At 44.7% G+C, this 23086-nt stretch overlaps 1 protein-coding gene across 1 annotated transcript in view; it reads left to right on the plus strand.

The window, feature by feature from the left end:
* The first annotated feature begins 81 nt into the window (after positions 1–81).
* LOC121094381 (peroxidasin homolog) overlaps positions 82–23086 on the plus strand; it is a 50657-nt gene continuing 27652 nt past the window's right edge. The window contains exons 1-5 of the mRNA XM_040607812.1: positions 82–1359; positions 3508–3615; positions 13710–13781; positions 21506–21577; positions 21830–21901. Of these exons, the coding sequence (XP_040463746.1) occupies positions 1208–1359; positions 3508–3615; positions 13710–13781; positions 21506–21577; positions 21830–21901 (476 nt within the window). The 5' untranslated portion in view covers positions 82–1207. The remainder of the gene's footprint in view (positions 1360–3507; positions 3616–13709; positions 13782–21505; positions 21578–21829; positions 21902–23086) is intronic.

Genomic DNA, 23086 nt, shown 5'->3' on the forward strand with positions numbered 1-23086 from the left:
AAGTGCTTATTTCCATAATTGATGGTTAAGACACTAGAACACTAGAAAAAGCAGTTAATGTGATGCAGGTGCATAGTTTTTGATGAACTCTTCCAGACATAATCTCTAAAAAGAAACCTGCCCAGCTGATGATTTCTTTATGTAATGGAGTTGTGCAAGATGTGTTTTGGAATTAGCGTACACAGACCCGGTCTAGGTTCAGTATATCAGAACGGTTAAAGAGTGAATTGACTTACCTGGCTGTTAGAGCTGTGGCCAACAGGTATTGAGAGGTCATTCAGTCTGCTTCTGTACTTCAAGGAATTGCCTAAACGAAACATGTCAGGAGTTAGTTTAATGCATTCTGAACTGCAAGTCCCCTCCTGTCTCCTGTGCTCTGTTTCAGTGCTTAATTAATGCAAATTTTTAAGAGCTGGTGTTCATGGCTTCCATTTCAGTATTATTGAGAATAATATTTTGGCATCAGCTGTAATAGGAAACTGATCACCACAGCAAATACAGCTGTTGCTAATTAAATGTATCTATTAACCTTTATTCCGCAGGATAATTATTGTATAGTATGTTTCTTCCTGTCATCTGTCTGTATGATAGATGTCCTTTTACCGACTATACATAACATGAGACTAGTTCAGCGTTCATGTTTTCCTTCACACGATGTTAAATGAAAAAAAAATTCTTTTCTGCTTTAGAAAGCTATGGATGTGTCATACAAATGGTATCAAGTAAATTAAATTTGTCAGATAATGTTTGTTCACTTAATAGTAAAACATACATCACAGTTCTTGGGAAGTAGTGATGAGCTCCTCAGGGGACCTACTCCAATGAAATCTTTCTACTGGGGTGAAGTAATAGTTCAAAACAAAGAAGGGTGGGAGAAAAGAACAATCCACACCTGAAAAACAAACCCAGACTTCCTTGCATTCTACTGGTGTGAAAAGTCTTGTCTAGCAGAGGCTGGAAATGCTTAAGCATGGAAAACAAGCGTTAACTTTCATTCCTGTTGCTTAGGAGTTAACTTTTGGTTCTTGCTCAGAGCTGCACATGTTTTTGTTTTAACAATTTGTCATGTTCATGGAAAATAAGATAAATTAATGCAAGAGTAAGGGAACTGTAATTGCTAGCGTTTCATAACATCTCACAAATGTTGCACTTCTGGTGAAGGAGAGATAATGAGGGTTCAAGTGAAGATCTGTTTCTAAGTAAGTGTATGGGTTGCGGAACTTGCCTTTTTGTGCTCAGGTTATTCCCTGTGGTGTGGCCACTGTTACATCTGCTGACTTGGCTAAAGATCCTGTTCCTACCTGCAACAGGAAAACACCCATCAATCCTTCCAGAAGCTGCCACCCACCGCACAGCCAGGTACTGAAACAAGATTCCAGAGGCAGTATGTACAGAAACATGACTGATGCCTCTCCCAGCTGTCCTTTTAGCAATATAAATAAACCTGGAAGGGATAAATAAACCTGGAAGAGTTTGGTGGTGTTTTTTTTCCCCTCAGATGTTGGTTTCAGGCTTGGAGTTTATGCACTGATGTAATTGGAAGCAGAAGGCAAAAGATTTGTATTTGTGAAGCGGGAAGGTGCTGACGAGTTTCCTAAATACTGAAGCATGGTTTGAAGAGAGCGTTTTTGTTATTTTCCTAGAAATGCTGCTTTACAGTACAGTCTCTAAGTAGCTGTGTTGCCCTGTCCTAAGAGAGTTCAGTGTGTTTTGGAAAGAGCTGATACGGGGAGCAATCAGGCTGGAAGAAAATAGGGCGTAACTCTTGAAGACTTTAACAAAACGTGCGTTGTTCTTTGTGAAGGAGGCGCTTCTATCGCACTTCCCAAAGCTGTCACTACTGGAATGTGCTCTCAGCCGGCGCTTTTTGAAGGCTGAAGCGGACCGTTGAACCTCTTGCAACCTGTTTTTGTAAGGAAGGGCTGGGAGGCCACTAGAGGATGCTCTGCTCAAACCCATGAGCTGGGTCCACGTGGGGAGCTGAGCCTCCTTGGCTTTCCAAGGGCTGTCAGGGCAAACGAACAGCAGATTGCCTGAGGACTGGATGCAGAAAACGTGCAGTATAATGTGTTTTTATAACTGGGGGAAAAAAATAAAGCTTGAACAATGTAATATATTTATATAATATATATTCTATCTTATAATTTGTAAATAAAACCCCCAAACTCCCCAAATGTTCAAGTGACAAAGAATCTGAAGGGAGAAGAGAACCAGGGAGGTTTAAATGTAACGTCACCGTTGTTAAGTACTGTTTTGTCCCATAAATTATACCGTAGTTTCCAGTATAAAGCAGAGGTACAGGCTGATGGTAAACTTTTGTTTGATCTTCCAGGTAGTGCAGAATGGTGTCATGTTTGAAATTCCTAAACTGTCTTTATATCCTGATGAGCATTAATGCCTCTCTCATGCTAAACCCACACGTTCAGGATCTTGTGTAGTAATAACTTAAAACCTGAAGACAATCTGTTTTCACTCTAAGCTTCTTTATAACAGTAAAAGGTGATTAATTCAACTGGAAGCAAGTCCTTCCTTTTGCATCTTAATTTTATCATTCAATGGGAGAAACAAGCTGAGTTCTGTATTTCCTACAGTTCAGACTCAGTTGAGTTCATTGTTTCTTTCCCTCCTCACCCCTCAATTGCCTTTAATTTCTTCAAAATCCTGACATTTTTCCAAATGACATCTTTGTAGAAAGAAATTAGGCTGGCTAAAAAGTCTTTGAAATTGATCAGCCTTTGCAAATCTTTGCAAAAGGAACTTTACAGAACGCATACCGTCAAGGTTTTTGGTGTGGTTTTTTTTTTTTTTTCCGTTTATTTGCAGGTTATTTATCTCTGTTGAGTGATTTTAAAAGGGAGATTACTATCTGTAGCATTCCATGCTCCTGTCAATGATTAGAAATGTATTTTTGCTGGATCTTGTAACTACATGTAATAAGAGACAGCCTTTATCCTGAAAGTCTTACTGCTTGATACATTTGACAGGCTGTTAGATAACATGCTGTCCTTAGTTTGCAGGGAGCAGCATGCTAAGGCAAAAATTTTGACATAAAAAACTTGACCCTGGGCCATCTGCGTCCTAGCTCAGCCCTGGAAGCACAGGGTCGTTTTTCAGTCACTGTCCTTGAAGGTGCATTCTGCATGCTTTCAGCTAAATGCCTGAGGAGAGGGTGAGGAGTTAACTTGCTGTTCCAAATAAGAAACAAGGCAAAAATAAATCAAAATTAAGAGTTTGTATTTCAGCACCACAATTAAAGAGGGGTGGGAACAGTCTGATCTTCAATGATGTACATAATGGCAGAGAGGGTGGGCGGTTGGACTGTCAAACTGCCTTAATTTAATTGCAAACACATGCTGATGAGTCCCCTCCTCCTGGACCTCAGGGCTGGGAAACTTTTTTTTGTCAGCTCCCTGCAGTTCAGAATTGAGGCAAATACACTCCAGCAAACACCATGCTGATCAAATCTTCAGCTCTTCGAGGCTTTTTGTGTTTTCTCCTCTTGCCTAGTTTCTCCTGCTCCTGTCCTAGTCGCTGCCTGTGCTTCAGGACTACAGTAAGATGCATGCATCTGATGTTGGAAACCATCCCTGATATCCCACCCCAGACAAACATACTGTGAGTAACCATTTCATTTTACTGCCTTTCTTACCTGCTTGGTCTTTAGAAAGAAGGAAAAAGAAAAAAACAGTCAGTGCCAAAAGCATGCTTTTTATCCTTTTTTTTTTTTTTTTTTTTTTTTTCCTGGGGAATTGTCTGTATCATACACTGTTTCATGTTTTTAAAACATGAAACAGAAACTGCTTCCTTTGGCATCAGTTAATTGTTAACGGGACCATCAAGGGAATTGAAAAATTTCGTAAGTGTAATGTCAGGGCAATCACTGGAAGGCAATTTTGGAGAACCAAAGGTCACAAATGTTAAACTGAGCTTATGGAACGGTACACAGTTTATATTTGAGCAGGCTTTGTATATGGGTGTAGGGGAGAGAGGGGAAACACAGCGGTTCAGGCTTTTGCCTCTACAGTAACAAACACTCTTCTAATGCATACAACATCATTTCTTTCCTAAACCTCAAGTAGTGGTTTTCCAGTTTCTATCTGAACCATACAAACCAAACCTAAGGCTTATTTGGAAAGCAACAATTGCAGCAACTCGCAGATTCCTTGGGAAATAAAGTACCTGTTGGGGAGGGAGCTGCTGGCTGAGTCCATTTGAACAGAAAAGGTGGAGGAAAAGGGCATGTAATGCCTGGGGACTCCAAGAGCACTTCCCTGTGATTCTAAACTAATCCTAAACTTAAAGGTGGCTTTAAGATGCAGTGGCATGTGACAAAATACTTCCCTTTGTGCTACTGTTAGCTGATGCCTTGGTTTGGAAGACCTTTATCGTAAATAGTTGAAAAGACTTTTCAAAAATTTATCTTTCTATTCATCCTCTTTTTAACTGCGCTGATTGTAAAACCTTTTCAACAGTACTTTGAGAAGCTTTCTTCTGTGCCTGTAACAAACAAAATTTGGTCTCAGCCAGAGCGGCTATACCAGCATTTCTCCTGTAAACACCTCACAAGTACCGCTAATGAACATGATGTGGGCAGAATGCCGGCATTTTAATTGCTGCCATGCAGATCTGCTTTGGCGGATGGAAACCACAGAGGTTCTAGCATTAGTGGCACACAGGGAAATGTCTACACTTGCTGCAGCTCCCAGAGCTGTGCTGTTGGGGAAACTGACTGCAGCTGGGCTGCTTGGGAGTCACCCTGATGGGGGGCAGACCCAAATCTGGACTTGCTCACTCCATAGGCTAGTGATGGAGGGGTTATTCTGTGGTATGAAACTAGTTGGTATTGTGTGGTTTGTTGCAAACTGTCTGGGTAGTAGTTAATCTGCTCTTACAGCAGCTTGCAGAGTCTGACTCTCCAAATTGTCACCAAGCTTTCTTCCCCCTCATTCCTCTGCATCTTGAGATAGTAAAATATTTTAAATACCCTTACACTGTTTGATTTTAGTAAAGTAACTTGTTTATCCTTGTTTAAGCATGGACTTTTTTTTTTATTGTGGGAAAAGTTTGTTTCGTTGGCTGAACTGAGATATCTCTGAGCTCAGTAAAGCTTAATTTCTGTTCTGTTTGAAATGAGACAGCATTTGCTGTCAAACTGGATAGCCCAAGTAAGTTTCTGGTAGAGATTCTCTGAGTGCAGAGGGAGGGAAATTTACTGTGGTCATCAACTTTTTTTCAGTGCTGGAATGATGTATTTCCAAATGCCCTCTGGCAACAGCACGCTTTGTTCTCTGTGCTGCAGGGGGCAAAACCAAACTCTGGTCCATGGCTTGTCCTTAGAGCTTTAGTAAAATTCCAGGTAGTATCTTGCTGTAATGTAGATGGCATTGAGTTGTCTGTAAAACTCAGTCTAGAAAGGTGACCAGATTTTCCAGTGCAGTGTGTACAGCCACCCTAGTTCCCCTTTCCTCTAGTTTATATGTGCGCTGCTTGCAAATGGTCTGTGTTTTACCCACTTAACCATTTGGAAAGCTGGTTAATTTAGCTTAACATGATAGTCACAACCCTGAATGGGAAAGTAGATTTTTAATCATTAACTAAATTGTATAGGTGTGAGATATAAAAGTAGTAACATCCCCAAGTGAAATGACTGTCTTTACAGACCAGTATTTAAGGAGATTTATCTGGTTTATTCTCTTTTAATGCTGTTCTGCATAATTGTAAGCAAAACCCCTAGTGATGAGCAGAGATCCTCATAGATATAAGACATATGAGCCTGGTAAGTGTTCTCAGTTGGCAGATCGTATGCCTTTCTCTGGTGTGTGGCAAGTAAAAATCCTGACTTTCTAGCTATCCTGAAGATCTAATGTATGTAAATGATTTGCCAGCTAGCATCCCATTGTATCTATTATAAATAGCATTTGAATAATTAAACTTTTTTTAATTGTGAAAGATCAAAGAATGCTTCTTAACCAAGTCCCTGACTACTCCAGCTTTTTGGTATGTTAATCTTTCTCCTGGGAGGACTGTTGTGTCAGAGCGAACATTCAGAATTATAGCAAGAATAGTCTTGATCGTGGAGTTATTCTGAGTAGAAATGTGGGATTGTGATATTTTCCACGTTTGCCCTTTGGTATGAATAGGACCGAGTCTGTGACTGCAGATACAAACACCGATCCCGGGCTCCAGCTCAGTTCCCTCGCAGAACAGCTGCAGTTTCCAGATGGAGTTTGCTTTGAAGTTAGGAGTTGGGGACTTTCTGACCTCCATGACTCTGTGCCACCCTCTCTTGAACAATCCTTGAAGATCAGGGAAGTCTTCTAGCCGGCACACGCTGTGCTTCAACAAGCCCTGTTGGCAGATGGCCCCCGCGGGGCTGTAGCCAGCTGGCGCAACTTAGAGCAGCCCATAGCCTTCTCCGAGTGATGCTGGGATTGGCATGGAACCAGTTCCAGGATTGATGAGCTGTTACTGGCTCCTTTTTGGTCACCATTTCCCTCCTCCCTTCCCAGTCCCAGCTGGGTACAGCTGAGGATCTGGCCCAATGTCTGGTTTTAGCAATAGACTGTTTATCTTTGGTAACAAAAGTCTGTTCATTTTATCCCGAGCAGAGAATAGGATGGCAGGAATGACTACACGTGTACAGATAAGTAAGCTATAAAAATTCATGGTGTATAACTGCAAACGTATTTTGGCTGTTGTCTGTTCAACTGGAACATGATTATCCAGATGTGATCTGCTGGTTACTGCTGGGATTCAAGCAGTTCTTTTAGCCAGCAGCCCAAAGAAGGGAACAGCTGTGAAACATACATTCAGAAAATTTCAATAGGTCTTTAACCTTCTAAGTCATTTGTTCTACAGTGTGACATTTAAAACAATAAACTTTGAAACGTGTGGGCATAAGTAGAAGAAATCCATGGAAAGAAGTTCCCCTCTGGCTGGCAGCTAATGGATTGCAATCCAATTATCCATGGGTTATTCTCCTTTCTGCATTATGCATCACACATAATGAATGAGTACTTCTAGAGAAACATAGCTGAGGGCGCAAGCAAAGACGCCGCAGTATCTGGGATCTGAACGCATCGCTGGCATGAACTGAAGGTGACCCAGTTGTTCACAGACCTGGTTGCTAATTGGGCAGTGTAAGCACGCCAGCTTGACGAGTTTTGTTTCCCTTCATTGTTGTGCTGCTTGTTTGGTGGCCACTCTTCTTCCTCCTGCAGGTCATGACGCTGCAGTAGGGAAGGCTGGAGTAGGACAGGGTGTAGCGCTCTTAGTCTATCTTAAGAAACATAGTTTTGAGAAGGAGTTTTATACATTTGTTGAGGAAGGGTTTACTGAGCAAAAGAGTTCTTGGAAATCCTGCTCCCTTTGTGATCTCTGTCGTGTGCTTTGGGTTGAAGAATGGATTACTCATTTCCTCTGTGTGTGATAGTCTTATAGGCAGCCACTAAACGCACACCCACGCATTCTGGATGTGCCAGGTGGGATCTCTTTCGGACTTCTTCCACTGTACTATTTAATCCTCATTAAACCTTTCAGAGGTGACCAAAGTCTTCTGTATGTTCTGTTTATAGAATTCCCTTCATTGGAAGGAAAATGGGGAGGGTGAGGGTATTTAAAACATATTTTCCTTCTAGAAACATTCCAGCATCTTTTGATTCGGATGCTTGCGATGGTGGCCTGCCTTCACTGAACTTCACGGTGCTTCGTCATCTGGTTCCCACTTGAGTATTTGCATTTTCATTGACCTCACCACATCCTTCTCCCCGTAGGTATACCAGGATTTTTTCCTGTGCCCTTTAAGGAGAAGTCAGTGTTCTTTGGTGAAATAATGTGTGTGTAACCTGGGTAACAACTTAAATGGCCATGCTCTTAAAAAAGCTGACTCCTATGCTACACGAGACTGCATATTAAACAAAACCCCGGTGGTTCATTTAAGCTGGCAAGGTGCTACTGCTGCTTGGAGTCATCTTTACACTCAGAAATTTTCTTTTACTCCCTCTGGATCAGGGTCAGAACACACTTCAGGAGGAGGGAAAGTTGTCCTCATCTGATGTGGATGATATCTTGAATAGACGGTGCAAAGGAGATATGCATTAGGTTAAGAGACTCCTGCTCCTTGCTGACGTGAATGCCCAAGAATAGACATAGCTGGTTTGATTAGGGTCAGACCCCCATCTTCATACCCACTGCTAATACAGAATAGCTCAAATTATTTAAGATTGGTGAGTTCAATGGTTTTCTGTGTGTGCTGCCTGCTTGAATGTGTCCAGGGCAAGTTGTGCAGGTGTGGCAGCTGATGAACTGATTCCACAGGGGATGAAGCATCAGCAGACCCCTCCTGCCTTCAGGGCCAGGCTCTGAAATGCAGCGTTGATGCCAGTTTACATGCACAGAAAAGGTGGGAACAAACCAGCTCGGGATGCTGACTGCTGAATTGCTATCAAGTTCTTGCCCTAGCTGATGCCGAGGGAGCCCTTTTGAAAACCTGACTCCTGTTTGTGGGAGCTGAAATCTTAAAAAGCTAGTTTCAGGAATGCCTGTGGTAATTTCTTAATTAAAATCTAGCGTGCTCATCCCTAAAACTTCAAAATGTAAGCACTGTGGCAGTGCAACAGAGAGCAAGGTCCTGTTCAGCAGCACGAGGGTTTCTGCATCTGCTCACTCTTCAGTGTTTCAACCATTGTTGTGTAATCTCGTTTACTAGCATGTTTTCCTTCCTGTTCACTCCTTGAACAGTCCAATCTCGGTGTCTTAAGCTGGTGCACCCCAGAGCAGCCGGGGCTTGGGAGAGGCCCCAGCCCTGAGCCTTGCTGCGCTCGCCGCATCTGTCTAGCAGAGATGGCAATGCTCAGCTGCCCATGTAGGGATTCGGAGATGAAGGCTGTCATTTATTAAAGCCATTTGTGGGGGCTCGTGTGTGAGAGGGACATTCCTGAGTTGGGGAGCCGATGACAGCGAGTCTGGAAGGCTTCATTTCCATCTCAGCAAGGCTGTTTTCCCTTGCCAGGACCGAGCTGTTTGGCAGGAGTGGGGAACCTGCAGAGCTGACTCCGATGTTCTGCGGATAAGTAAGAGAAATGATCGTCTTTCTGATAAATGTTCTGGCTTTTCTTATATATGGGAAACTTGACTGAGAAATTGTGGCTAGGATGTCTTTCACATCCTCCCCCAAGAAACGCTGGAAGGAACCTCGATGTTTTATCTCTGTAAAACCACCTCTCTGTGTCTTTGTTGACAATGGTCGGGTAGCTGCCACTTACTCAACCGGTTCTGGGTGAAACGGTCCAGAACTGTCAGCATCATTGCTGCGCACAGGGTTTTGAACACAAAAGATGCTTCAATGAAACAAACCCAGTAATTTCCATGGAACTGCAGTAAAATACCTCTTGTAGCTAATTATCTGCTTAGTTAACATAGTAATACATGATTCTCTGAAAGCTTAAATAGATTAAAGTGGAGGTTTCTTGTAAAAGCTGTTGATTGCTTTATATGTTAATTGCCGATAATTATTTAACACAGTGCTTTCAGGAACAATTGTTCTGGTAACAGCTGAGAGGATCAGAAAGATTCAAGTGTCATGCTGTAAAGACCAGTTTCCCCACCCATTTGCAAACTCTGGCGTTCTTGGTAAGCCTTTGCAATGGGGTGAGGAGTTCCCAGGTTCAAAAACAGTGAGTTATCAGATATAGCAGATCCTAGATTATCCACGTATTGCAGCCCAGTTGCCTGTCAGAGCTATGGTGTTTTGGCACGAGGGTTTGGTATCTTGTATTGAGCTGGTCAAGCTGGTATCGTCCGGAGGGAATCGGTATTGCAGGATGCAGGACAGCTGCTGTCCCGGGCCTCCGGCGTGCACTGCGTGTGGCAAGGTAGAAGAGGATCTGAAACCCTTTATCAGCAGCTATCCCCTTTGTTCCTTGTGGAGAGGTATCTCGTAATCCCAGAGTGCCAGCCTTGAAAACTGGGGGGGGAGTTAAATCAGAAGATTCCCCCCACCCATCACCCACCCCCTCCCATACTGCAAATTCCAAAGTGGAAAGAAGCAGGCGGGAGTGAGGGAGCCCAGCTGCTGGTGCACGCAGCAGCTGGAACGGGCTGGCATGGGAGAGCCTGTGTGGTGGGTCCTCGTAAAAAGCACACTTGGTGAAAAGAAACATAAGGTTTCCAAAGTGCCCTGGGAATAGAGAGAAACAAGCGTTTCGGTGTCAGAAGGGACAGACTCCATCGGGAGTGTTCTCAAACACGTGCAAGCCAGGCATTTCCTGGTGCAGCCTTCCGTGGCATTCACTGCCAGCTCAGCTTTAGGCCAAGGCAAGGGCTGGAGAAACACCACCATGGGTGAGGTAAGGAGGAACATGTGGGTTCCTCTGTGTCTCCAGGGGCTTTCTCTGCTGTTTAGGGACATCCACACTAGTTTTTTACTGTCTTAGGTACAGGGAGCAGAATAGTCTGGTCCATCCTTATGCCTCCAGGGCAAGATCCACCTACCTAAACCATACGTAGCTAATGTCTGTCTCACCTGCAGTCCACCTGAGTATTTTATTAGCCTTGCTATTTATTTTTTTTTTAAATCTAAATCTTCAGTTTTAGCCGGTGACTATTTGCCCTTTTCTATTTTTAGCAATGTTCTGACATATTTATGGTATCTATTGCTAAAGAAGCCATTTCAGTTCTTTTCATTGTCATGTTTTCTGGTCTTCAGATCATTCCCATTACTTTCCTCTGGATTCTGTCCAGTTAATTCACATTATTTCTTGAAATGAAGTGCTCAGAGTAGACATGCACTCTTTCAGTTCCCTGTTTCGTGTGTGGGGAAAACTGTTGCCTTTGTGTGATGGAAAGCAAACTGGGGGGTGAGTTTCCCAAAGAAGCGCAAGACAGCTGGGTCTGGAGAATCATTTGAAGGTCTTACCTGGAACAGAAAACAGAGGAAATATGAAGATATTTCAGTAAAATCATAAGGTTTATTATATGCTCCTTGGCAGTGGTGTAGGGGAAAAGTTCCTGCATGAAACCAGATCCCCATTGCTCACCCAGCAGTGGGAACTATCAGGAGGCATCTCTCCATCCACGTGCTTCTCGGCAGCAGGAGCGCTACTGAGAGATGCCCCAGCCAAGCGACAGCCCTGAGACCTCGGCTAGTGACACAGGGTGGCTCCTGCTAGGTTCTGTGGCCCAGGTTTGCTTTACTGCTCTCACAGGTGAGGAGACCCACCAACGCCTAGCAGGTCAGGCTTGCTTAGGGAGCTTGCGACCAGTCGCAAACTTCCACGGTACCATTTCCAGGGAATTGTTTTTGGCAAGTGACCGGTAGTGAAAACAACCCCGGGAGCGGAGGAGCTGATGTGTTATTTTTCTGGAGTTTCAGAAGTGTTTTCAGTCACCTGTGGTTCTGGCTTCTGCTTTTTGTTTCAGCTGTGGAAGCCACACTCTTATGTGTCAATGCTGTGGTGTGAAGGATTGCACTTGTCTTTCTTCATCGAAATAGTGTGAATTTTTTTTTTTTAAAATTTTTTTTCTCCACCCCCCCCCCCCCCACCCCGCACCTGCAACCTGTGACCCAAAGTGGTATTCTACTCTTCACTGCCTGCTTCCTGCTGCCTTCCGTGAGCATCGACAGTTTCAGCCCTGACCCCTGTGTATTTCTTCCATTTATTTGTTATGTTCCCTATTACCTGTAGCCAGCTGCCTGGACTAATTACACAGCTTTTTACAGCACCCTTGGGGCAGGCAGAGTTTGTGTCTGTGTGCTACAGTGTATAAATCAAGTGTGTGTTTCTTCACCTTTTTTCATGGTCTAGTCTCTCCTCATTTCTTTTTAATAAAGCCGTGGAGAATAGTCAGCCTGTCGTGCTATCAGCTTTGCCAATGTTTTAATTGTGTTTGGCTTTATGGTGTCAGCCATCGCCTTGAAAAATCCATACAGATATCCTCAAATTCACATCATCAGGGCAGAGGGATGTGTAACACCTTCCAACAAGAAGAGCAAGAAACGTGCGTTTGAAGCAACACAAGTAAAGCCAAACACACCAGAAAATGTCAGAGGTAAAGTTACTGTTAAAAACTGCGATTCCAAGTAGTGCTCCTTCGGGACTGCAGTTTGCAGTGGAGAAATGGTGCTTGTAAATTACAATTCCAACACTTTTTTCTGAAATACTGAAGCCGTTCTCCTTCCTTCCCTCTAACTCTTCTCTGGGATACGTACCACTAAGAAAGGGGAGAGACCTCTCCCTACTTCAGTCTTCTCATTCCTTTGTTCAAAGTTGAAAAGTTACGAAAGGGATAAAACAGCAGAGAAGACAACTCCTGCTGGCATGTGTTCTATCGCGTTCAGCGCTAGCAAAGGGGTAACAAGGCAGAGATTTAATTAACAATTTCAGTGTAACCTAAGTAAAAATGCCGCACATTTTCTGCCTAAACAGTAAGGGAATTTAGTTGGTATTTTAAAATATAAAATAACTAGTTTTGCAAACTGCTAAGCTGAAGACACATTACACCTTAAAATAAAATCAGCTTTACTTACTGTGTATCCTCTTCTCGAGTACTTGCTCAAAGATGTTTCAGCCCCCTTGGATACTCGCTGGCAGTTTGGGTTTACAGCTACCTGCAGTGGTTGCACCTCTTTCTCATCTCTATTTTATAAAGGCCATGATTCTTGTTGATGCCTGTTCTAAAAATAAGGGTTGAACTTGTAACTATTGGTAGGATTCTTGTTTAAAACTCTGCCTCCAAATGCTCTGTAACTTACCACCAGAATGACAGGCAGTTCAGCATGTTCATGTGTTTTCCCTCTTCAAGCAAATGCCCCTAAAAGGCTGCCTTAAACCAAGAAATAGCTGTCTGTTCTCTAAATGTGATAGATCAGGCACCGCAGGAGAAGAAAAATCAACTTGTGCTTTGGATAGAAACTAGCAGCTAAAAACATTTGTCAGTCCTCTGCGATTTGTTATAATACACTGGACCATGCAAAGTGCCAAATCAATGTACATTCCCTATGGAAGGGTTTCTACTTGGTTAACCAGGTTAAACCACTTAGCTCTTATTTTATTATCTCATTAGCAATCAAAACCCCATGTTTTAGGGTTCGAAGTTGATGTAGTTACATGGGCAGCTCTTGAAATTTGCCAGAATCCCCTGGACTCTACTAATTCTAATTGAAGTTGGCACAAATTTGAAATGCCGGCAGCGATAAGCTGTTCTGAGTCTTGGAGCATTGCAAAGCAGAATGTGAAATGCTTATTATATGAGGTTATTTGATCAGATTTAACCATTTTAGGGTAATTTAGGGAAAAAAAAATTTGCTAGGGAGCTAAAAAATGGGTCCACGTGTTGATGTGCATTCCTCTACAAATCAGTGTAAGATGCAAGTGTAATTGCGTCTGAACTTGGGGTGCTGAGCTGCAGACTTTGTCTGGTGTTCGTGGAAATGATCAGTTGAGTCCTTTCAGTCTTCGGTTTTCTATGAAATTTGTAAATGTAGGCTTGTCCTGGCTGCTGGCTGACTTTGCAGACAAGACTAGACCCCAGCCACCATCCCCACTCCTTCGCTCCCTTCCCTGGCCATTGTCTCCATTTCTCCAGTTCCTGTAGGCCTGGTACGATAGCCTCACCCACCAGCCCTCCTCCCTGCCTCCCATGGACGATGCTGATCGCTAAAGGCTTGTTTATATCATGAGCACAATGATTGTATCTTTTTCTGCTTTTAGAGATTTACGCTTCAACCACATCAAGGAGGTACAACCTGGAGCCTTCAGAAGACTGAAGAACCTCAACACGCTGTAAGTTCCACTCCTGCAGTGAAGATATCCATTTATTGTTTGTGTTGGTGCTATCCCCTATAATGCCTTAAAGATGGTCTTGATCTTTCCGTTATCTCAGCCAAGTTGTGCGTATCCCGCTAAAACTTTAAAATTCTCTCTGTTCTACCTTTTCGTGTTTATTACCTTTTTAAATTAAATGTGCCATTTAATAACTTTCATTTTTCACAATTAACCCATCCTTTTAAAACATTTTAAATCCTGACGCGTGCTCTACTGACTGAGGATGTTTGAGCAGGTACAGCCTTACGAGTAGCCTATAAAAAGAGTTCTGGCCTGGGGTCAAGGCAGTGGAGGGATGCATGGAAAGTTTCTTCCTTTCCATGGCCGCCACAAATGCAAGCACCACTTCAGTTGCTCTACATGAGCTTGACTGAGGTGAGAGTGCATCCTTCCTAATGCCATCTTCTCCCTATGCCTTGCCCTAGAATAAATGCCTACACCTACTCTACTGCAGGTAAGAGTGGGAGTAGAAAAGCAATTCCTTCAGTTTTGCACGCCAGCCGGAGCAGGCACGCTCTGATATGCTACTTGTTTGTTGTATGGTACGCTACTCTGCTAACAAGTTTCTGACTCTGCCCTAAGGAAACAGCGGGAGCCTTTGCTGCTTCCTGCCGTGGTAAGGCTGGGGGGTTGACGATAGATATGAGAATGTCTGCACTGTGTGGCCAAGAAGTTGAAAACAAACCAGCTCCCAAATCAGAACCAGAAGCAGTGTCAGCACAGCGCTGTGCTGGGTGTAATTGGCCTGTCGAGACTCAGATGTGATGATTCGATCTGTAACACGGCGCTAACAGCTATAAGATCTCCCGGTCCAAGCTCGAATCCCTCTCTGAGGCAAGCCAGCTAGCTTGGGAACCCCCACGGCTGGACAGACATGCGTGTTTCTTGGGTTTGTATGTTCAGGGTCCCAAATGGCAAGAGAAAGTCCAGATTGTTGGTTTTTTTCTGTCTGACCTTGAAAGATCTGAAGTTGCTGATTCTGTAAAGGTGGCAGTGCTGAAAGGAGGCAGGCTTGGGCAATGAGGCGGGCAGTCCGTTTTAAGAAGTTGTAGGAAGAGTGGGAATACAGCAAGACTTTATTTTTTTTTATTATTTACTACATTAATTTTTTAAAAATCAACATTTGCTAGAGATTGTTCCACTATGTGTATGTGGGACTTACTGGCCAGGATGCTTCAGAGTACCCTGCCCATGGCCCAAGCCCCTGCTCCTAGGACAGGTAATCCGCTAGTAGACTGGTAGAAAACTTTATTACCAATGATGCTGTTCATCCAGAGCACAAGAACAGCCCATATTAGTCTCTCCATCAGCACCACGTGCTGCTTAATTACCAAAAATAATAGAGAGAAAGGATACTTTGGATGCATTTCTGTCATTTGAGATAGGGTCAGATAGGGTGATGAATGTGACTAAAATATCTAGGGAGAAAATAGAGTCTGAGCCGGTGGGGTTCTACCTTATCGCAAAGCTCTGCTGAGGCGTCTTGATCTGCAGATCCGCTCTTCCACCCCTGGAGCTCTCCTGAGTCGAGAAAACAAACCGTTCCAAATTATGTCATCTCTGTGTGATGCAGACAGATGTTTGGCAGGCAGCTCGGCAGGACCGCCAGGCGAGTTTCAGCTGAACCCTGGGGAAACTAGGGATGCTGGCAGGCCTTTGCTTGGAGAGAGCCTCCACCCAACCTGCGGAGCTTTGCAAGAGATCCCGGCTCCTGCCCTGCCAGAGCCTCGGCCGAGGCAGGTCCCCCACACATACAAGACTTCTGCTTCTGTCTTCCCGAGTCCTGCCACTCCGCTTAAAGCTCGATACAGACACGCAGCCTGGCTGAGGTGGAAAGAGCTGTCTCTGTTTATGCTCCGTGAATTTGTCCAATTCTTTTTTTGCTTTCTCTCTCCACACCCTCCTGGACTTGGACCTCCAGGACAGCGACTCCACGAACAGATACTAAAGGGGATAGGCATGACCATGCCCCCCAAGATCCCTGATCCCATGATTGTGGATTCTGCGGTGTTAAGAGGAATATGTTTTGCACAGATGGTGAGCAGGCTCTCCTGCTTTCCCTAAACAGTGTCCTACAGCTATCGTCAGAGCTGGAATGTTGGACTAGGTGAAACACTGCTCTAACAAAATACTGTGTTTTTGTATTTGAATCCTGAAAATCAAATGGTTTTGCAAATGAAACCTTTCCATTTAGACAGTGTTTCGTATGCTTGGTTGTATTTCCTGGTCTGGCCAGCAAACTGGAAAAATCAGTTATTCTCACACTCGTAGTAGTTAACTCCCACGGATGAGGAGCTTGATAACTGAATGAGAGTATGTCAGACCTCGCACTTCCAAAGTAAATTTCTCTCCAGGAACTTCAGTTTATCCAATTCCCACATCAAAGCTGACGAGCTGAAGAATTTGCTGATGTTTCTTAGATGGTAAGCTTTTGCCTCAGGACTCATACAGGTCTTCAAGTGATAAAGAGAATAAATCCTTTAAAATCCCTGGGAGACTCACTGGGAAAGTTTGACCAGAATATTTGAAGTGAGAGATTTGGAGGATAGAGTAGCTCCGGTTCCACGTGCAGATCTCTGAGCTTGCAGCTTCCTGCCATGGGACTTAAATAAAAGTTCCTTAAGCAAATAAATGCTTTTAAAAGAGCCTTTTCCTACAATGCTTTGGCCTGGCAGAGGAAGGGCAGCAGATTCTGGGGAAGCTTCTGTTCTGCATCTCCTTCTGGGCAGGGTGGCTGTACTGTATCCACGTTTGACAGTTTATAAACCACCCTGATAAGGAAACCTTTGTAGCCTGTGTTGGATGTGGGCAGATGGGCTGTGAGACTGGCAGGAGAGGAGCCTGCTGTGAATGTGCAGTGGGGCTTTGCAACATCTGAAACCTTCCCCTGGCTCTCCTCTCCTCTTGGAGATTTGAGAAATTACAGAGTGCTACTTTAAAAATAAAAGCAGGAGCCCTGTTTGTCTGTGGAAGAGGTACGGCCGTTATTTGTTTCTGGCTGGGGACTCCTGGTACAGCCGCACAGGTAAGAAACAATTACCTCAAATGCTGCACCGCCAGGAACTGGCTTGTTGGCTGTCTGTGACGTTGTGTGCATTGGAGAAGTCCTCTTGGGGTAAAGGTCTTGGAGTTGTACAGCTTCCTCATCCCATCTATTGCCTCTTCTCAGTTCCCGTGCAGGTGCTGGTGTCAGGATCTCCTTTGTGTATTTTTAAACTCTTAGTATGTCCCCTTGGTCAAAAAAATAAATAGGGTAGCAGGGAGAGGGAGGCAAAAAACCTCTTGTATGCCATCCATAACATACCCACAGATCCTCAACAGCTGTTTCGCTTGCGTTCGCTGACTCTAGCCACGCTGCTTGCCCTGCATTAGCTCACAGCAGGTGGTGACTGTGGCAGAGAGCAAACACAGTGCGAGCCCGTGGCGAGGCACAGCATCGCACTGCTTTCCAGCTTTTGCTCCTTTAGGTCATCTTTGGGCGGGGGTGGGTGATGACAGCCCTGCATGACTGTCCCCTTACGTGTTCCCCTGGAGGTCAGCACCCTGCCGTGTTGACCCAACTGGTCGATCGCTGTGATTTCAAACCAAGACCAGCAGAGCCAAATGGTTGCTGCTGCTTGGGTCTCTCCAGCATCACCTATAGAAATGTCCAACCCTGGGACCAAAGCAGTATTTCTTAACTTCCCCAGCATGTATTTTGTTCTGCCTGTGGCATGAGCATCCTAGAGAACAGGGACTCTGTGGAGACCGCATCGCGGTATGTACTTCGGCGTGGGCCTTTGCCCTGTTGGTGTTGTTGCTCACATCATCTTTCTCTTTCTGCTTAGGTGAGGGTAAAAGACACTTCTGGTGAGCTCTGCAGCTCTCCATTATACACTGCTTGTGATGGGTTTCAGGGTGAATGACAGGAGCAGCATGGAGGCTCTGCCTGGAACCCTTTAGTAGCTCTTGAGAACATTTTCCTGCCAGCAAGCAGGGGATGCCGGAGCCTGCTTCAATCTCAGAATAAAAGTTTCTCCCTCAAATGTGGGAAATGGCTATTCCAGATCATTCTGTCAACAAGGGAGAATGCACGGCTGAACATTAAACTCACTTTTTCTCCCCCTTTAAATACACTATGTGACGATTTAATGGTGGGAGGAAAAAATAGCTGTTATGTCACGACAACTGTAGCATGTGGTTTATCAAACAAGAAGAGGAACGAGTACACAGTTTGAGTCTGAATTCTGTACTGTCACATCATTTAATACATTCTTCAAAGCAGAAAAAGACTCATTTAATGCGACTTAAGCCTGTGCTTGGCAAGCCGGAGAGAGGGTGGGGAAGGAGAAGGGAGGGGCTGTCAGGACATAAAACCTAAAGGAAACTGAATGTAAAATGTTCTCTGATCTGGGCCAGATCTCATGGTGCTTGTATATCTTAAACCTCCCAGAAGAATTTTTCAGGAATAAAACCTGTATGATTGAGTCCACCTACTCATTTGGAGCCCGATTCACCAGCTGGCACGAAGGGGAATGCCACATCATTTTGCTAGGAAACAGACTGCTGATACTTTTAATTTAGCTCATTTTGCTACAGGGTATACTTAAGATATACATCGATAATGATCTTTCCAGCTTCTGTCTGCCAGAGCATTTATTCCCAGCAGATCTGGTTAGCAGTAGATCTTTAGTGTTAGCAGGAATTTGGGTCGTTTTGCCATTGATTGCAGCTGGGATCAATGTCCAGGTCAGTCATGCCAGGTTTTTGCACACTCCTCTGCCTGGGTGAATTGCACAGGAGTCAAGGAGCAGATAGCTGTGCAGAAGCCATCGAAAGTCTTTCTAGGAGCCAGATGTGCTGTCTTGTCTATGGATTTCGCTGAATGCAGCAGTTTGGAATATGTGGACTGTGATGGACTTCATAAATTATCTCACTTTTGAGTTTTTTCCAGGACATATCCTTCTATTACAATGGGGAATCCTGAGACAGGAAACAGAGATGGCTTCTTCCATACGCTTTGTAACCTTTAATCGGGCAGTGAACAATTTTTTGAGTATCAGACGATGAGATAAGAGGTCTGCATACTGCATGCCATCTGAACTTCCAGAATTTGTCTTATTTGTCTTGGATCACTGGTTACGCCCCCTTGAACTTGTCCAAAATTGCCAAGACAACAAAACAGACTAGGTTGATGTTTTTAAAAAGCATCAAAGTGCAGTCAACATGCTGCAATTTGAAATTTGAAAGCCCCCAGGGACTTCAGTCCTGGTCCAAACTCATTGCCTTAAAGATAAAGGGTCAGCGAAGGAGTCTAGAGCATCGTGGCACATGGGGCTGCTCAGGCTGTTGGGGTGACCCTGCCTCCAGGACCTGGTTGTTGCTCACGACCCCTGTGGAACGAGTGGCCGATGGCAGTTGCGTGGCTGGGGACAGGTGTTCGCATCCAGGGGAATGACGTCGGAGCTGGCGCCCGTCTATCAGCCCATCTAGTGTCCTCAGAAGTGTGGCCAAGGATCAGATAACAGAGAACAAGCTGCCTTCGTCCTCCTCTGGCTGAAGATGAAAGCGCACTGATCGAGGGCAGGGAAGGAAGCGTGCACGGTTGGTGCCTGTGTTGTCTTTGTCCTGTGGGTAAATAGACAAAAGCCCTCTCCCGTGCTGCTCTCAAGCAGTTATTTCCAGTCCTTGGGTGTTCAGTCACCAAATAAACCTTTGGGTTGGTGTTCAGAGGCTGGATTTCCACTCAGCATATCTGGCTGTCAAAGCAGGATCGTGTGTTCCAAGGACTTGACATCATTTTTGCATCCTTATGAGTGAAATCGGGTTGTTTAACCTCAGCCGTGTGTATTGAGCCATTGCTTCCAGCTGTGCAGAAACTTTCCAGCAGCTTTTTGCCTTAACCTCTTCGGACTGCTCGTCGGCAGCCCTGGCAGTGTGCAGTTTAGTAGTGGTACCTGCAGCCATGGTAGCAGGGTGGCTGGTCAGGAGGGGATAGTGAGATCAAGGATACTGAGGTTTTTCTCAAACCCTTATTGCTCTGACGTCCAAGAGTTTCTTTGAAATAGAGTTTCTTGTGTGCTTTTTGGAGTTAGCACTCCACCTGAGAACAAGCTGGTGGAAAGCTGGTGTGACTCAGTGCCTGGCAGTGACTTGTGAAGCTGCTGTAACACGTGTGTGTTTCTGACATCTTTTATCTTCGCATCCCTGAGGCTTTCGATTTTATCTTCTTCTTCTTTTCTCACACGTTTGCTTCCATTGCTTATCATCTCTTTGTCTTTTCTCTCCATCCTTTACCTGCACAAACTGTTCTGCCCAGGAAGGGACCTTTGCTCGTAGTGCCGCAGGCTGGCCGAAGCCCTGCCCACCCTGTTTTCTGCAGCAAAATGGGGCAGAAAATTGGGCTTTACTGCTGCAAAAGTGCCAAACTTTTTTCTCACCTGCTGCCTGGAGGCAGATTGTTTCTGAGTAACATAGCTATCACACAAAGGAGCCTGTAAAATAGAAAATGCACATCCAATGCACGTGTTGAATTAGACCCAACGCTGTAAGGTCTGGCTGCTTGCAGAGGGAATAGCAGTTTTTCATACAACACTAGAAAAACAAATCTGTGCAGTACATGGCTGCAGCTCTCCTTTCCATCCACAGCTCCATTTAGGAATTTTAAAAGTAAGTGTGGCTGGTGAAACCCTTGTTCTGAGCTATTCAGCTGTAAGCTCCACCAGCTCTGCGGCTGCGGTGCGGTGTGCCAGATCTGAACATCAGTGGGATACCACGGCGAAAGACCCACAGGAGTGCGGTTGGGCAGCTATGATGAATAGTTAAATGTCATATATTAAAGAGCTATTTAGAAGTGATTGATTTCATTTTCTCACTGTTGGACTTGGCAGTGGCCGCAGAAGAGGTTTCTGCAGCGTCCAGCTGCGTGGTTATCGCTGTTGCACCCAGCGTGGTGATGACGGGGTTGAGCTGTGTTTCTGGCCATTGGCACTGGCCATCAGTTGCATGCACAGTCATGGCAACTGCGCATACAAGTCGGAGGTCGCTTGCCAAACCGATGTTGTCCATAGGTTTTGTATTAAAATCTGGCACGAGGCTCTGGAGATCGAAAGAGGCTGTCTGTCTCTAAATAGCCTCAGGAGTCGGGTCTGTGTTTGTTTATTTTTCCTTTGCACATATTTGTATACAAAGTGATTAGAACAAAGCATTACCGTTTATAACTCCTATAACTCCACTGTGAACTGGTATTTTAAACTGCACTTGCAGTCTTAAAAACTGGCTCTGCACATCCCTGCTCACACGTTGAATGCAACCATGCACCTTCAAAACCCGTTGCGATTGCGCAAGAGTGGCAGCAATGATTTAATTTCTCCCTCCCCTCCACTTCCTTCTGCCTGTCTCCTTTCCCCCCATCCCTTTCCTGGCCAAAACTGTATGTTTGGGGTGAAAACTGCTGTGGCAAAAGGTAAAGAAAGGTCTCTGAACATAGTGCATATGGGAAGCACTTGGCATCTCTGGGCCAGAAGCCTGCTCATTGACTCAGCTGGTGTGAGTATCCAAACTTTGATCTCCTAACCCCTTTGAATCTTCAACTCCATGAAAGACAGGCTCGGGATTTTTGGATGGGCATCCAGGAACAGAAATGCCACAAGTCTCACATGTGCTGAATTCACTGGTTGTGTTTTTCTTTCTTGATTTGACAGGCTGCTGAACAATAATCAGATAAAACAAATTGTGAGAAGATCCTTTGAAGATCTGGAGAACCTAAAATACCTGTGAGTTGGTAGCTCAGTAATTGCTTAATCTCTTTGAGATGTAACAACCCCCTTCTAATGTTTGGCTGTCAGGGGCATGTTTTCTGTGCTCAGAGTGTCTGGATGTTAAGGTTACAGCTATGAAACATTGCCCTTGAATCCACCCAGCCAGCTCTGCTTTGGGTTGAGGTTCATAGCTCTTCCCAGTGTCTTTTTGAAAAACACCTGCTGATCAGTTAGTCTAATGCTTTTTTCTTTCTCTCCTTTTGAAAGCTACCTTTACAAAAATGAAATTCAGAGCATCCAGCAACATGCCTTCAACGGGCTCCGTTCTCTGGAACAGCTGTAAGTACGATCGAGCCGTGTTTGCTGCTGAACGTGGTGTGCCAAAGAGCTGATTTATCGGCTCCTTTGACCCAAGTGCTGTGTTTCCAGAAGTGGGGAGTACCAGACACTCAGCAAGGAGTGGGATGAGGCTTCTGCTGTTTTATCATCCAGCTTTGCAAGACTGCAATGGCTTCATCTCAAAACAGCTGGTCCCAGTACTGATTTTGGTTAGTTAATACTGAGGTCTCTTCCTACCGACACCCCATCTGTTTTCTCCTGACCATAAACCTCTGGAGCATAGGAATTGCCCAGCTGTGCTTCTGATTCCCTTTACGTCCAAGACCTTATGCAATGGGAGGAGGCGGGTCTATAGGATGGCTTGAAGCAGAAGGCAGCTAGACAGCTGTGTTTGTCTGCTGGGACTCCTGGAGCAGAGAGCAGGATATGGCCCTTTGCTTGAATTGAGGGTGCTGGTCGAGTTTCTCTCTTACCCGAACTTTTGCTGAAAATGAAGGGATGAATTGCAAGCTGGGAGCTGGGGCAGTGGGGTATTTGTGGGATGCGGTACTATGGATGGAGCTACCGGTGGTGCTCACATGCTGCAGAGCATCTGGAAATTGCAACAGGGGGGAAATGAGGGATCCAGACAAAGTGATGTCCTTCCCTCCAGGCTGCGTGGCACTCTGGGATGAAAAGGGTTGCAGCTGGAGCCCATCACGGTGACACTCTAGCAAGTCCTTATTTGCTCCCCTTCTGTGTATGGCAAATCTGTCCTGCTTTTTCAATCAAAGTTTTAGGTCTTGACTCTTTGTGCTTCACGCTCAAGGTGAGATGGGAACTCAGAGGTCTGACTCTTCTAAAGCTGTTAAACCGGGGCTGGTTTTTCCATGCCAGGGGTTGTGATATATTATGTGCATGCATGTAAACACATGTGTGCACGTGGAGAGAGTGTGAGCCTGGATATTTGAAGTACAGGAATATATTTGCATCGCTGGAGAACAGGGACTAAAGGTGAAACCATTCTAATTCACAGATTGTCCCCAACGGCAGCATTTGTAGGGCTGGAATGAAACCAGGATAGGATCCAGCTTGTTCTCCAGGATGACAGCAGAAGTGGGCAGAGTATAGCAGGAAGTTTCAAGCTGGCTTAATAATAGGTGTGCTACCAACCTTGTGTGCAAGATGGTTTTTCATCAGCCAGCT

The sequence above is a fragment of the Falco naumanni genome, chromosome 10, assembly GCF_017639655.2.
Source record: "Falco naumanni isolate bFalNau1 chromosome 10, bFalNau1.pat, whole genome shotgun sequence".
Lineage (NCBI taxonomy): Eukaryota > Metazoa > Chordata > Aves > Falconiformes > Falconidae > Falco > Falco naumanni.